A 16,107-nucleotide genomic window follows, 5' to 3' on the forward strand; every position below is an offset into this window, starting at 1 on the left:
CTTAGTCGGCAAAGTAATGTCTCTGCTTTTGAATATGCTATCTAGGTTGGTCATAACTTTTCTTCCAAGGAGTAAGTGTCTTTTAATTTCATGGCTGTAGTCACCATCTGCAGTGATTTTGGAGCCCCCCAAAATAAAGTCTGACACTGTTTCCACTGTTTCCCCATCTATTTCCCATGAAGTGATGGGACCAGATGCCATGATCTTCGTTTTCTGAATGTTGAGCTTTAGGCCAACTTTTTCACTCTCCTCTTTCACTTTCATCAAGAGGTTTTTAGTTCCTCTTCACTTTCTGCCATAAGGGTGGTGTCATCTGCATATCTGAGGTTATTGATATTTCTCCCGGCAATCTTGATTCCAGCTTGTGTTTCTTCCAGTCCAGCATTTCTCATGATGTACTCTGCTTATAGTTGGCCCAGTACAATTTTGTGTGGGATTTATTACATTATTTTTCTTCACTGGATATGAATTTAGAGTACTCAAGGACATTTATTCTACACCAAAAGAACATTTAGCTTCTGTGTGGTTAAAATAATATTGAGGTCAGTATATTGGAAGAAAGGAGACACTCCATCCAGTAACCCTCTTTGGAATCCCTCACGTTCTTTGGGAAGGTTAATTGACAGTCTTTGCACACTTCCTGCAACCCTTCCCCAGGAACTTGCAGAGGATCCTTTGCAAGAGACATAGTAACCCTTGTCTGCAGGCAATATGCACAGCTGGGAAAGATAATTAAATCAACTATTTCTTTTTGAGAGATCTACATCATTTCAACAGAAGGACCCAGCAATTCCGCTGGATTCAGGCTGGACACTATTACTAGCAGACGTACTTCAGACAGATTTCATAATCACCAGACCTCTGTGGTACAAATGGTTGTGGTGAGCTTCTGAGGCTCCCCAAAGGCCACTAAAACTGTCTGACTTAAATAGCACTGAAGTTCTGATGTGAGAATTAGAAAGTATGGTTCAGTTTAATCTGTAAGGTTGGATACCAGAAAGTGCCCCTTTGGTTTCCCAGGCTTGAGTGATTCAATGGCTACTATTTTCTCGTGAGATGGCCCCTAAATCTCATCCTGTGTGATTACTGGGGGCTCATGGAGGGTATAGAATAACATGGGTTGGGTTTCATTATGGGTGACATTATCACATGATTATTTTTTCCCCACATCAATTAGGGAATGTCATGAGAAAAGAGAAAATACCTTTTGAATGTTAACATTCTGAAAGTGAGTTGGATTTACCGGGTAATTTTTTTTTTTTTAATGTAAACTAGATAGCCAGTGGGAATTTGCTTTATTGCTCAGGAAACTCAAACAGGGGCTCTGTATCAACCTAGAGGGGTGGGATGGGGAGGGAGGTGGGAGGGAGGTTCAAAAGGGATGGGATATAGGTATACCTATGCCTGATTCATATTGAGGTTTGACAGAAAAAATTCTGTAAAGAAATTATCCTTCAATTTAAAAAAAAAAAAAAAAAAGACTACTCCGAGAATTTGCCCAGAAGATTGGGGTGAACTTTCAAAGAATTAAAACTTCTGTGTGAGCTTTCCTTTTAAGCACTGCTCACTAGAATTTGTTTATCCCATTAAATGTTGGCTACTGATAAAAAGAAGCATTCCTTGCTGCCACAGACCGTGCTTCTTTCTAGCAAGGCTAGTCCATTTTGACCCAGTGCACACTATGGGTGCAAGATTGCAGGGTGTAGGGTTTGTTCTCCACAAGTCCTAAAACCCAGTCACAGTTTTTTAATCCTTTAATTTTTCTTATGAACAAGAGAGGCCCATATTCTTTCTGGTTACAAGTCATAAATGAGTGAAACCCACTCTTTCCAGGGAGAAGACTCTCTCTGGTAAATGCTACACTGTTGGCGTGGCTGAATGATGTAGCAGAAGGAGTAATAAACTGAGACTTTAAAAAGGCATAATTTGATAGAATCATGCATTTTGTGCTTCTAATGAGTACATAGTCTAGCAGAATTTACAGATACATGCATAATTAATGTGAATATAGTATAAGATAACGACCTGTTAGAAGCACATGAAAAGATGCGCAATATCATTAATTTTTAGGGAAATGCTAATTCAAATCATAGTGCCAGTGTGAAACCTCTGTAAATCTACTGCTGCTGTTACTGCTAAGTCGCTTCAGTCGTGTCTGGCTCTATGCGACCCCATAGACAGCAGCCCACCAGGCTCCCCCATCCCTGGGATTCTCCAGGCAAGAACACTGGAGTGGGTTGCCATTTCCTTCTCCAATGCATGAAAGTGAAAAATGAAAGTGAAGTCGCTCAGTCGTGTCCGACCCTCAGCAACCCTATGGACTGCAGCCTACCAGGCTCCTCTGTCCATGGGATTTTCCGGGCAAGAGTACTGGAGTAGGGTGCCATTGCCTTCTTCCCTGTATGTCTACTAGAATGACTAAAATGAAAAAGACTGCCCATATCAGTTACTGGCTAAAGAGGTGGAGTAACTTACTCTCATCTATTGCTATTGACTGGGGGACAGGGGGAGGGGGGCAGCGGGGAGGCTTCCCAGGCAGCCCTAGTAGTAAATGGAACAATCACTTTTGAAAACAGTTTAAGAGTTTCTTAAAAAGTTAAACATATACCTATCCCATGCCTTCTATATACTCCAATCATAGTACATTTAATATTTACCCAGGAGAAATGAAAGCATACGTTCATACAAAAAAATGGTGCATAGATTTCTCATGGCAATTTTATTTGTAATAGCACAAAGTAAACAAACCGAATATCCAATGAAAAGATAACAAAATTGTATTTATTGATTGCCCATATCCATACAATGAAATATTCAGCAATGAAAAGAGTCAACTACAGTGTTTCTCTATTCAACAACATAGGTAAGTCTCAAAACAATTATGCTGAGTTAAAGAAGTTTGTCAAAAAGGTGAGAGCCTCTTGGGAATTAAATAGATAGAGTAGTGGTGGACATATATATTGGAGAAAAATAATTTTATCATTATTTGAAAGATAAAATTTATGAGGCTTGGTTATGGAATAGTGGCTAGAGGGTCTTTCTCTAGTTTGGGTTTTTCTCATCTATTTAGTGGTACGGATTTCATGAAAGAGAACACTTAAGTATGAAAGAAATGGTGAGTTAATTGTTTAGTGTTGATTGTTTTAACCAACATTCCCAAGAGGAAACATTCAGTAGGCAAAACATCAATACTGCTGCTTAAGGAAAAGGAGCTTACATTTTGGCTTTTTAGTAAATACAAGCATAGATAACTAATAGAAGTATAATATTAGTGAGAAAGGAATAAAGAAGACAAAGAAAAATGGATATCCTAGACCCAGTCTCATGGATGAGAGAGAACAAAAGAGCTGAGGGCAGAGAGGGAGAGGAAAGAAATGTGATGGGATGTCCCCGGGCAAAAGCATAGGGAACTGATTTGGAAAACAGCAGACTTTATGGACATCTCGTTTATGCAATGCCCCGATCACTCACTCTGGCACGTCTTAATGTGCGTGGTTAGCTTTATTTAGCCACTTGATCCAAAGTCTGTAATCAATTGCAGCTCACAAGAAGTGGTGGCACTTGTGGTCAAGGGCATAGGTTCTGGAGACTCTATTCCTGTCTCTGACCTCAACAGGTATCTAAACTCTCTGAACGTTTGTTTCCTATCTGTAAAATGGTATCCCCGTGGGTTCCTCTCTTTAGAAATTATTGTATTAGTAAATACTTTTAAAAATTGGCATGGTGGTACTTAGCATTGCTTCTAACCCATAGTGGAGGTTCAGTGAATTAATCTTCCTCTTCCTTCTCCCTTTTCTCCTTCTCCTCCTCCTCTTTCTCATTATTAGTAGGCATCCACCATATTGCCAGTGATGATTGGAAAAAGCTTTCCTCTCTCAATAAGCCATTAGAAAACAAGAAATCAGAATGTCACTTTTTTTTTCATCTGATTCTTTCTGTCCCAAGTGATTTATGTACATGTGCTATTTTATTAGTCTTTCTTTTACATGGTGTGAAAAAAAAGCACATGACTTAGTGATGCAGCAAAGAAGTAGAATTCGGGTGACTTTGGTCCTGCCTGTTCTTCAATAACTATTTGGTTTAATGCAAGTAATTTAAATTTCTTACACCTAAATATCTTCAACTGAAACAGAAATGAAGTATAATAATCATATAAGGCTATTAGAAATGCCTAAGTAAAAAGCATACACATGTAAATACCATTTAAGTTCAGAACTTTATAGAAAGCTAAGTGGGTTACATAAGTTAGTACAGTTTTGTAAAGGTGACACTAAGAAAATGCCACATTAATGTTCATTGATATACAAGGCTTAAAAAATAGTTGTTTGATTTTCTTAAGTGTGCTTCTAGTTTATGTTTTAACATCTTATAAAAAATAGACCCTAACCATTCAAATCCCTGGTTGCATTCATTTCACCAGCAATTCCTTTTCATTTGAGTCAGACAGGTTTTCTTGTCCCGTTTCAGGATTTGTGGATCTGGCCCTCCACGATCAAGTCCACCTTTTGGAATGTGCCTGGCTAGAGATCCTCATGATTGGTCTTGTCTGGCGCTCCATGGAGCATCCAGGGAAGCTCCTATTTGCTCCCAACCTTCTCCTGGACAGGTGAGTGACCTAGTTGTAGCTTGGGGAAAGTACATCCCTGAGAATCACCAGTTTTATACTGAAGCTTGTTTATTCAGCATTCCATGAAACTTCCAAGAACTTTATCAGATATGTTTACAAATGGGTGAATTCGAGTGAGGTAGGGTAATTGAGTTCACAGATAGCTAAGGTTAACTGCCTGATGTCTCTGCAGGTTAGCTCTATCATTTCTAACATAGACGTATGGATATTGTATATGTGTTTATAATATATATATATATGGATTTATGTATACACATGTATTTGCTTGTATTTATAACATTATGAGGGCTTCTCAGGGGGTGCTAGTGGTAAAGAACCCGCCTACAAGTGCAGAAGGCCTAACAGATATGAGTTCAATCCCTGGGTTGGGAAGATCCCCTGGATGAGGGCATGGCAACCCACTCCAGTATTCTTGCCTGGAGAATCCCATGGACAGAGGAGCCTGGTAGGCTGCAGTCCATAGGGTTGCACAGAGTCAGACATGACTGAAGTGACTTAGCATGCATGCACATAACATTATGAACTGTAATTTTCTAACTCCATCTTCACCTTGTGTTATATAAAAAAACCATGAGTAACTTTCCTGTAATTAAAATCTTTTTTTGGTTCACGTACATCCAAACCACAATAGTCTTTTCATTTCCTCTTCCAATTTTTCCATCATTAAATGAGGAAATTTGATCATAGTTCCAAAGGCCACTTCCAGGTTTGTGAATTCATAAAAGTTAACTTGCTTATTTGTGAACACGGAGAATTCAGTTTTCAAATGTGCTAACTTGTTTCATGTGTCCTATTTGGGTTGACTCGGAGTATGAGTCTTATTGTTCTTCCTCAGTCATTACTTAGAATAATTGGATTTAGACATTACTTAACAGCAGCTACCCCTGACAGAGTTCCTACCCAGCACCAACTGCCGCGCTGAAGGCTTTCCGTACATGATCTCATTTAATCATCACGGCACTCCTGGGAAGCCTTATCACTCCCGTTTTACCAGAAAGGAAGCTAAGTTTCAGACACATTCTGCTACTTGGGCAAGCATGGAACGAGCTGATGGGGGAGCCAGGATTGGAATTCAGGATTTGTCTGGCTCTGGCATAACGCGTTGCCTCCTGCCCTGTGCACGTGTTCTTCACATTCCCTCCTCATCAGTGATGCCGTCTTTGGTCTGCCGCTGTGACCTTTTCTTTCCAGGTATACCTTGTCTTTATGGATGCCATAAACATGTGAATGGGGAAGAGCCATTTTCTTAAGTTTCTTGCTGACTTTGTGTGCCTCTGCTCAGCAGTCCAAGGTCGCCAGGTTGCTCTCAGTGCATCTCTGCGCTTTTCTTCCTTTCGGAGCACCAGACTGCCTCCCATCTCCTGTCATGCTCCGGCTTCCTTCCTCATACCTGCCAAACCCCCTGGAGCAGACTTCTGGCAACATTGATTTAACTCTGGAGAATTGCATAAGTATTGGTTACCATGTCATCATTTTGTATTATTATAGCTTTTGAAAAACAGTGATGATGCTATTCAAGAAGCAACTCTCTCTTTCCATGGAATATAATCCCATATCATAATTTCTTGGAATGATTGAGAATGGCCGCTGGTCTTGTTCCGTAGAGCCCCTCACGTGTCTGTCTTCCTTGAAGGATGTCTCTGCAGTGCTTCTCACTTCTCCTGTCTTCCTTTTCTTTCCTTTCCCTTCTCTTCTCTTGTCAAGTTTCCCTTTCACTTCTTTTCTCCTTCTTCCTTTGCTCTCCTCTTACCTTATTTTTTCACCTCTCTTTTCCTTCTTTTCTCCCTCCTCCTCTTCCTCCTCCTTCTTCTACTCTTAAAAAAGTTTTTTTTTCCACCTGTTACAGTCATGTGGTTCTGTGACTGAATCATAAGAAATTTGCAAATGAAAATCACAGACCGTGTATAATGTTTCCCCACTATAGACTGGAAGGTATCTTGAAGGTTGAGGATTTGGGGGACATTCATGACTGAATTGATCTGCCTCATGATTTCATGATGACTACCTAGTCCATGTTTATCTTCTTGGGTACACACTTCCTGAAAGCATTCATCAATGGTTGCGTTTTAGATGTGAAAGGGTTTTTGACATCACTGCATCCCAATGAACTCATTTTGCCATGAGGTGATATTGCCTAGTTTTATCATGCAGCTGCTTATCTCTCTTTTCTGCATATTCTCACTGTGGTTAATTTTCTCCCCTGTCTCTCATTGCAGTGTGAGTGACTAAGAGTTCTAATCTCTCTCAACTCCTACTTTCTCATATTCCAGATGTGCAGTTCCTACCACCTCTAGACCAGGATTTCTCAGCTTCTGCACTATTGACATTTTTGGTTGGATTGTTCTCTCTTATGGGGAACTATCCTGTGTGTTTTAGGATGTTTAGGAGCATCCCTGGACTTGACCTACCAGGTGCTCTCATAGCAGCATTCCTTTCCCTGGAGATAACCCCAAATGTCTCTGCATGTGTGCTAAGTTGCTCAATCGTGTCTGACTCTTTGGACCCCATGGACCATAGCCTACCAGGCTCCTCTGTCCATGTGATTTCCCAGGCAAGAATACTGGAGCGGGTTTTTGTTTCCTTCTTCAAGAGCTCTTCCCAACCCAAGGACTGAACCCTTGTCTCTTAGGTCTCCTGCATTGGCAGGCAGCTTCTTCACCACTCGTGCACCTGGGAAGCCCATCTAGACATTTCTAAATGTCCCCTGTGTGTGGCAGGAGAAGAAGCGCCGAATTGTCCCTGGTTGAGAACCACTACTCTAGATTTTCCTATTGCAATATCCTTTAAACTCTTCAGACTCACAAGAACTCTCCTTGAATCTTCCTCATCAAGTTTGTTCCTTTTCTTTATTGCTATTAGTGGCATCAACATTCACCTAGACACTGAAGTTGTCGAGTTCAAATTAACCATGGATTCCACTTCCCCAACCCCCATCAGGTTATCCAGTTAATTGTCAAGTCTTTCCTTGTCTGTTTCTGAAATCCACACTCCCCTTTGTCTCCAGGCCTCCCCTAGCACAGGTCCAAATCAGCCCTCCCTAAAGTGTGGCCTGGCCACTACTACGTCTCTTTCTCAGCCATCAGCCCTCTTCCTTTCAGTCTCTTCCCAGAGGGCTGCCAGATACTTCTTTGTAAGGCACAGCTGTGATCCTGATGCTTCCTGACTCAGCTTTCATTGGCTTTCTCTCTTCTTTAGAAAGTACTCTCTAGACTTTTTATCTTGGTAATCACGAATCCCTGTTGCAAGTGTCACAGACACGAACATCTGCAGAGCCGGGCCAATGATGTCATGGGGAAAGCCAGTGACTGTGAGTCCAAAAAGGAGTTCTGGGGATTAAGTGAGCCAGGTGAGCTCTTGTCTAGGCTGAAAACACCTGGACCCTGACGTCAGCCTGAGAGCCACAAACTTAATTTCACTCGTCAAGGATTTTTTTCCACTGCTTCTGAAAGGCCCTGGGTCTTTAGAATTGCCAGAATCTTGGGACCTTCTTTAAGGCTCTCTTTAGTTGCCACTCTTCTGGAAAAACCTTCCGTTAGAGTCTCTCCTCTTCAGCCAGAAAGTAGCCTTTCCTTTGTCTTAAGTTCTCACTAGGTTTGGTTTCTGCTCTTCTTCTCCTTCTGCCTGTAAGTTATGATCATATGTCTTAACTTCTCTTCAAGCTCATGAATTCTTGTGGGCAGGAACCAGATCTTGTTTGTCTTTTTTGCTCCCTCCAGTGAACAAAGTCTTCATGATCCCCAATAAGTATTTGTTAATTTCACTGGCCAAGGCCCCTCGGGTGGCTCATGTCAGAGTCAGGAGAAACCACATCTTCTGATGGTCATTTCGACCGTTCTTGTCATCATACTCGCTCACCTCTTGTTCAGAGCTACTCAACAATTCCTGGCTTAGTCCCTCCTAGACTTGGAAGAAATTAAGATACATATGTTTTGAGAGGATTTTTCAAATGACTAAATGCACTTGGTTCATGCTTACATTTCTGCTTTGATTCCACAGACCTGTTAAATTCTGAATGAGGATAAACAAAGGATCCTACTTTTCTTCCATCACTAGACCCACTATCGAGTAAAATCCTCAAGATCTACATACATTTACATATATGTTAGTGATTAGAAAAATATATAAGTAAATATAAATTATATGTGCACATGTGCTCAGTTTGCTCAGTTGTGACTGAGACTCTTTGAGACCCCATGGACTGTAGCCCACCAGGCTCCTCTGCCCATGGAACTCTCCAGGCAAGAACACTGTGCAGGTTGTCAGTTCCTACTCCAGGAGATCTTCCTGACCCAGGGATTGATCTATGTCTCCTGTGTTTTCTACATTGGCAGGTGGATTCTTTACCACTGTGCCAACCCCTGGGAAGCCTCATGAGTTATGTAAATAATTAATACTAAATATGTTAAAAATTATGGCCTATAGTATAAAATTTTCTATACTATTCTATTATCATGTACCTAAATATGAAAAAAATTTTCAATATTATTAAATTACTCTCTTGGTATTAGAAGATAACTTCTTTCAATGACATTGATATAGTCATAACAGTAAACAATATTGTGACCAGTAACTCACTTGAAATTTTATACATCTGGAAGATGGCTTTTGAGTGAAAGCTGAGAACACTGTTTATGTTTTCGACTTGCAGGCTCCCAACCCCTCTGATAACATTCAGCTCTCTGATTAGCCTGTCATCCTGATCTCCCTTTTTCCCTTTTCCAGTCCTTTTTCACATTGTAAACACCTTTTGGTAACAAGCTGTAGAAATCCATGAGTTTCAAAACCAAGTGTTCGAGAGCTGGTAAGCGAAAGATGAGTGTTCAGTTCAGTTCAGTTCAGTTCAGTTGCTCAGTCGTGTCTGACTCTGCGACCCCATGAATTGTAGCACGCCAGGCCTCCCTGTCCATCACCAACTCCCGGAGTTCACTCAAACTCACGTCCATCGAGTCAGTGATGCCATCCAGCCATCTCATCCTCTGTCGTCCCCTTTTCCTCCTGCCCCCAATCCCTCCCAGCATCAGAGTCTTTTCCAATGAGACAACTCTTCGCATGAGGTGGCCAAAGTACTGGAGTTTCAGCTAAGATGAGTGTTAGCTGCATCATTTTTGTTTTATCTCAAGCTTGGTGATACCACCTTTGCAAAGTCAGTCTCCCTTGGGTGCTTACATCTTCATAGGCACAGGGACAAGTGAAAGCCAGGAGTCCTAAGGAGTCCTGTCACCCTTGGATTACCAATGTTGCTAACTGGAGACAGGGATTTATCTGCAATAGATCGTATTGATGTTCTGTTTTTTCAGACCTTCTTTGCAAATACAGGCATTTGTGCTTTCCAAGGCTATCAAGAGGATAAAATGTACCCCAGTCTTTCCTTGTAATTACTCAAGTGTTAGCACGGGTAAGGGAGGTTTAGTGATTATAGGAATATAAAAATCTGCTGGGTTGTCATCTCATGTTTGTGAGCAGAGGACATATTTCCTATCTTGCACCATTTAAAAAGAGTTATTGCTTGATTTACTTCCTGATGACAGGCCATGATAGCTTGATTCTGGTAGTTGTAACTTTCCTGGTAGTCATATGCTTGAAGGCTAATTTTATCCTTGCCATGCTTAGCCTACCCACAATTTCCAGTTCTTCCCCCATAGCCTGCAGGAGTGAGTTCCAAACACTTAATGCAGTCATCTCTTTCTGTGAAAACTAAGAAATAAAGCTTATTATAAGGTATTAATAGAGAACCCAGTAATCTCTCTTTGTGTGTGTGTGTGTGTGTGTATGTGTGTTTTACAAGAGGAGAGTTAAAGATAATAAGAACGCCTGTGAAAGTCATCAGGAAATGGAGAAAACTCATTTTCCATTCTAGCACCTAATCCTTTGGTGTGTTTTGGCACCAGAAAACACAAAATATGTCCTCTGTGTCAACTAGGAATGCGCCTCCTCATTGAGTCCTGTTTGAGCGCTCAACCTGGAAAAATAGAGACCAAAAACAGAAGCAAAAGCTTCAAGAGATGTCATTCCTTGTGGGATCTCTTTGTTTTCGCAGGAGTTAAGTTTACTATCACTGGAAGACAGATGTGATGTTAGAGGCAACAATGTGGATTGCCAGCTCAATAAGACCATCCAGTTTGCAGAGCACTGTCTAATTCTGTTTTGCTGGCGCCTTCCATGCTAACAAATTCTGAGAAATATTTGTGGATTTCTCAGGGAGGCCAAAGCACTCTCTTTCAATTCCTATTCACTCTCAGGGAAAAAAAAAAAACAACCTATTCATCCATTTAAAAAGCAGAGTTTAATCCGACAAGCAGAATATTCTCTCTACCAAGTGTCTGGCCAGAAGGTTGTTGATCTGGCTCTTTCCATCACTCCTGCATCAAGAGGCTCTGCCTGTAGGAAATAATATTGGACAACAGAAAGTTCTTTGACTTTCGGCATGGAATCAGAATAAGTTCTCTTCCTTAAGAGAAAAACAGGTTGCTGCCCTGGGAGAGGATATTTTGCTTCTTCTACTAAATAGCTGACTGTTTTCAGACCATAAATTCATTTTAAATAGAAAAACAAGTCATTTTCTAGAAGCAAGAACACGCTCGAGTTATTTGTCAATATTTCAGAAAACAAAGCATGCAAATAAAAACATGCAAATGAAACAGTGCTTCCAGCAATGCTTTTACTGGACTTTTTTTTTTTATTGGCCTTTTAAAATTTTTTCCTGTGTAAAACTTGATGTAAATTCTTTGCAGATTTTTTTTTTTTAACTTGGAAGAGTGAAAAAAGAAAGTTCTGGAATCAGCTGATAAATTCAGAATGTAATTTGTTTAAAGGTTTCTTGGGTATAAAGAGGAGGACCTCCCTTTATACTCCTGTTTTAAGATTTCTCTTCTCTGAAAAATGTGTCCCCTACTGAAGGGGGATGTTGTAGTAGCAGAGGCAGCAAGTGGGTGGGGATGGCGGAGTGGTCGACTTACCAGCAAAGTGAGTCCTGGGTTAGAGTTTTGGTTACTCCAGTGGCTTTGCTGGATTCCCTCATAACTTTCCAGGTGTGCAGTGGTTTGCATACCTGTTTGGCCCACTCAGATCTCAAGGTCTTAGTTCATAAATTTTTATTTATTTTTTTTGCTCTACCTTGTAGAATTGGATGAAGAAAGAAAGGAAGCTGACATTTATGTAACTTCTTTAATCTGTACAGTAGTGTGTTGGGATATCTTTTATACTGTAGTTTATTCATGATATGAGAATACACGGAGCAAGGGGTTTTACCAGTTTATGTTCTGGCTCTGTATCCATTGGTTCTTTCCAGTTATGAGTCCTTCCTTTACTCAACAGCAGATGCCAGGTTGACTTGTAAAAGTCTTTGGTGTAGCATTCTGACAAACTCTGGAAATATGAAACTGTAAACTGCAGAGAGAAAAATGGAGGCCAAAAGAAGAGAGAAATTAGAAAGGAATCAAAATATCTATTGGACTAAATCTCAGTTGCATTATATACTTTAAGTGGGTCAATTATGTGATATGTGAGTTATATCTCAATAAAAATATTCAACACACATACATATTGGAGTTTTAGAAAAAATCAATTTGGCCAACAAGACCTTCAATCATGAAAGCACAGGTAGGGGTTTTACTGGAGAAAGGTGAAAACCAGACTATTCAAATCATGATTGCTCCTTAAAAATAAAAGCAGTTGAAGAGAACAGTGTTATATGCTGCTAAGCCACAAGTCTTTGAACTCTTCAAGAGGAATAAACCTATAAAGGGTAAATGTCCATTTAATATAAAATTGCTCTGGAGGAAAAGGCATAATTCCAACCAAAGAATCCTGTGTAAGAGGCTTGCTTTGACTTTTCTTACGTGTTTACCTACCACATTGTTTTTGTATTTGCCATATGTTGTTAACAATTAAACATTGCTAATTGATCTAAAATGTAATTAGCATAATGTTTTTGACAGTTTAATTCTAAAATATCTTGATGTTATTTAAGTCACACATGCTCCATAGAGGTAATCATGTAATCTCCCTATCATATCTGTTTTAATCTCAGCTGCCTTTCTATAGCTGGCATTGGAAAGATCCTCATTTGTTTGAATGAATGCAGTCAAAATCCATTGTCAAAAGGAGATAACACAGCTTCAACTCTGTTAGTTAGGAGTCAGTTTAAGTCAACTCAATAGATACTTGTTGAGTTTGACCATGTCTCTAGGGTTCTGTCTGACACTGGAGGGTATAGCAAAAATGTGTAAGAGGCAGATCTGGCCTCAGGGAATTCACTGTCTAGTGGAGGAGTAATATTGGTGTACAAATGAATACAAGCAAAAGCAAGACATTGTAAGCAAACCTCCACCACATCCCACATCATCCCTGTCTAGTTTATCCTCCTTCATCACGTTCTCATTTCAACTGAGATATAAGTGACATGACATTGCATTATACAGCATATGCATACAACACATGATTTGATATATGTATATATTATAAAATGTTCACCATAATAAGTCTAGTTAACATTCCATCACCACAAATAGTTACAATTTTTTTCCTATAATGAGCAATTTTAAGTTCTACTCTCTTACCAACTTTCAATACAATAAAGTTTTATTAACTATAGTCACCATGCTGTATATCGCTATGCTTCGTCACTCAGTTGTGTCTGACTCTTTGCGACCCCATGGACTGTAGCCCACCAGGCTCTTCTGTCCAGGAGATTCTCCAGGGAAGAATACTGGAGTGGGTTTCCATGCCCTCCTTCAGGGAATCTTTCCAACCGAGGAATGGAACCCAGGTCTCCCACATTGCAGGCGGATTCTTTAACATCTGAACCATCAAGGAAGCTCAGGGATGGAATGCTGTACATTACCATCCCCAGAACTTATTTTTCTTATAACTAAAAGTTTGTACCTTTTGACTGTCTTCATTCAATTTGCCCACTCCCTACTTCTGGCAAATACCAATTTGTTCTCTGTATTGTTGAGCTTGGCGGATGTTTATTTTTTTTTAAATAAGATTCCACTGTGATGTGTCTCTCACTGTCTGACTTATTTCATTTAGCATAATGTCCTCAAAGTCCATCCATGTTATCACAAATGGTGGAATTGGATTTCCTCCTTTTTGTGGCTAAATAAGTTTTCGTTATATATATATATGCACACACATACTTTTTTTTGTATCTATTCATCCATTGTTGGACACTTAGGTTACTTCTGTATTTTGGCTATTGTAAATAATGCTACAATGAACATGGAAGTGCAGATATCTTTTCAAAGTAGTGTTTTCATTTTCTTTGGATAAATGCCCAGAAGAGGAGTTTGTTGATCATATGGTAGTTTCATGTTTCAATTTTTGAGGAAACTCCATCCTGTGTTCCACAGTGGCTGTACCAATTTACATTCTCATTAACAGTGCACAAAAGGGTTCTCTTTTCTCCACAACCTCCCCAGCACTTGTTATTTCTTCTCTTTTTGATAATAGCCTTTCTGACAGGTGTGAGATAATAGCTCCAGGTTTTGATTTGTATTTCCCTGATGGTTCATGGTGTTCGAGCACCTTTTCATACACTTGTTGGCCATCGGTGTATCTTCTTTGAGAAAATGTCTATTTAGATCTTCTGCCTATTTTTTAATCAGATTTTTTTTTTTGCTATTGAGTCATATGAGTTGTTTACACATTTTGGATATTAACTCCATATCAGATACATGATATGCAGATATTTTCTGCTGTTTGGTAGGTTGCTTTTTCATTTTGTTAATGGTTTTCATTGCTGTATAAGAGCTTTTGAGGTTGGCCTAGTCTCTCTTGTTTAGTTTGTTTTCCTGCCTTTGCTCTGGTGTCAAATAAAAAAAAAAATATTGCCTAGACCAATATCAAGGAGCTTACCACCTATGCTTGTACTTTGAGGTCTTATGTTCAAGTCTTTAACCCATTTTGAATTAATTTTTGTGTATGGTATAAGATAGTGGTCCAGTTTAATTCTTTAGCATGTGGTTGTTCAGTTTTCTTAACACCATTGATTAAAGAATGCCCTTTTCTTTTTGTATATTGTCAGCTCCTTTGTCAAATTAATTGACCACATACATGTGGGTTTATTTCTGCACTGTCTATTCTGTTCCCTTGATCTATGTGTCTGTTTTTATGCCACTACCATACTATCTTGGTTGCTATGGGTTTATAGTATAGTTTTAAATCAGGAAACATGATGCCTCCAACTTTGTTCTTTCTCAAGATTGTTTTGGCTGCTTGGGATTTTTTGTGGTTTAATACAAAGTTTTGGACTATTTGTTCTCTTTCTTTGAAAAATGCCATTGGAACTTTTATAGGGATTTCATTGCATCTGTGGATTGCTTTAGGTATTATGGACATTTTAACAGTATTAATTCTTCCAATCCATGAGCATGGATATGTTTCAACTTATTTGTGTCATCTTCAGTTTTATTCATCAGTGTCATAATTTTCAGTCCTTCACTTCCTTGGCTAAATTTAGTCATAGATATTTTATTATTTTTGTTGCAGTTGTAAATGGGATTATTTTCTTAATATCTCTTTCTAAATAGTTTAGGTCAACATAGAAGCTCAACTGATATATTGAGTTTGAAGATTGCAACTTTACAAAATTCATTTATTCTAACAGTTTTTTGGTCTTTAGGGTTTTCTAAATATAATATCAGGCTTCCCTGGTGGCTCACATGGTAAAGAATCTGCCTACAGTGTGGGAGATCTGGGTTCCATCCTTGGTTCAGGAAGATCCCCTGGGGAAGGGAATGGCTACCCACTCCCATATTCTTGGGGATTATCATGTAATCTGAAAATAGTGTTAGTTTTACTTCTTCCTTCCTGATTTGAATACTTTTCATTTCTTTTCCTTGCCTAATTGCTCTGGCAAGGACTTCCAATACTACCTTGTATAAAAGTGACGAAAGCATCCTTTCCTTATTGCTGATCTTAAAGGGAAAGCTTTCAATTTTCACCGCTGAGTATGATGTTAGCTATGGGCTTATCATAGATGGCCTTTAGTATGTTGAGATACTGCACCTACTTTGTTGAGAGTTTTAATCATAAATGAATATTGAATTTTATCAAAAGCTTTTCCTGCATTCATTGAGATGATCATGTAATTTGTGTCCTTCATTTTGTTAAAGTGGTGTATGTTGAACCATTCTTGCATCCCTGGAATAAATCTCACTTGATCATGGTATATGATTCTTTTAATATGTTGTTGAACTTCGTTTGCTAACATTTTGTTGAGGACTTTTGCATCTCTGTCCATCAGAGATCTAGCCTATAATTTTCTTTTCTTGAGTGTCTTTCGTTTTGGTACCAGAATGAAACTGGTCTTATAAAGTGAATTTGGAATTATTCCCTCCTCTTATATTTTTTGAAAGAGTTTGTGAGAATTTGGTATTAATCTATCTTTAAATGCTTGGTAGAATTCACCAGTGAAGCCATGTGGTCCCATCCCTCTGTTGGGATGTTTTTGATTACTGATTTATTCTCCTTAGTAG

The 16,107-nt window shown here is 39.3% G+C and overlaps 1 protein-coding gene across 2 annotated transcripts in view; it reads left to right on the forward strand.

The window, feature by feature from the left end:
- ESR1 (estrogen receptor 1) overlaps window positions 1-16,107 on the forward strand; it is a 281,593-nt gene that overhangs the window by 203,832 nt on the left and 61,654 nt on the right. For both annotated transcript variants that reach the window (XM_052645661.1, XM_052645662.1), the window contains one exon: window positions 4,468-4,606. In XM_052645661.1, coding sequence (XP_052501621.1) covers window positions 4,468-4,606 — 139 coding nt within the window. The remainder of the gene's footprint in view (window positions 1-4,467; window positions 4,607-16,107) is intronic.

The sequence above is a fragment of the Budorcas taxicolor genome, chromosome 9 (assembly GCF_023091745.1).
Source record: "Budorcas taxicolor isolate Tak-1 chromosome 9, Takin1.1, whole genome shotgun sequence".
NCBI classification, from domain to species: domain Eukaryota; kingdom Metazoa; phylum Chordata; class Mammalia; order Artiodactyla; family Bovidae; genus Budorcas; species Budorcas taxicolor.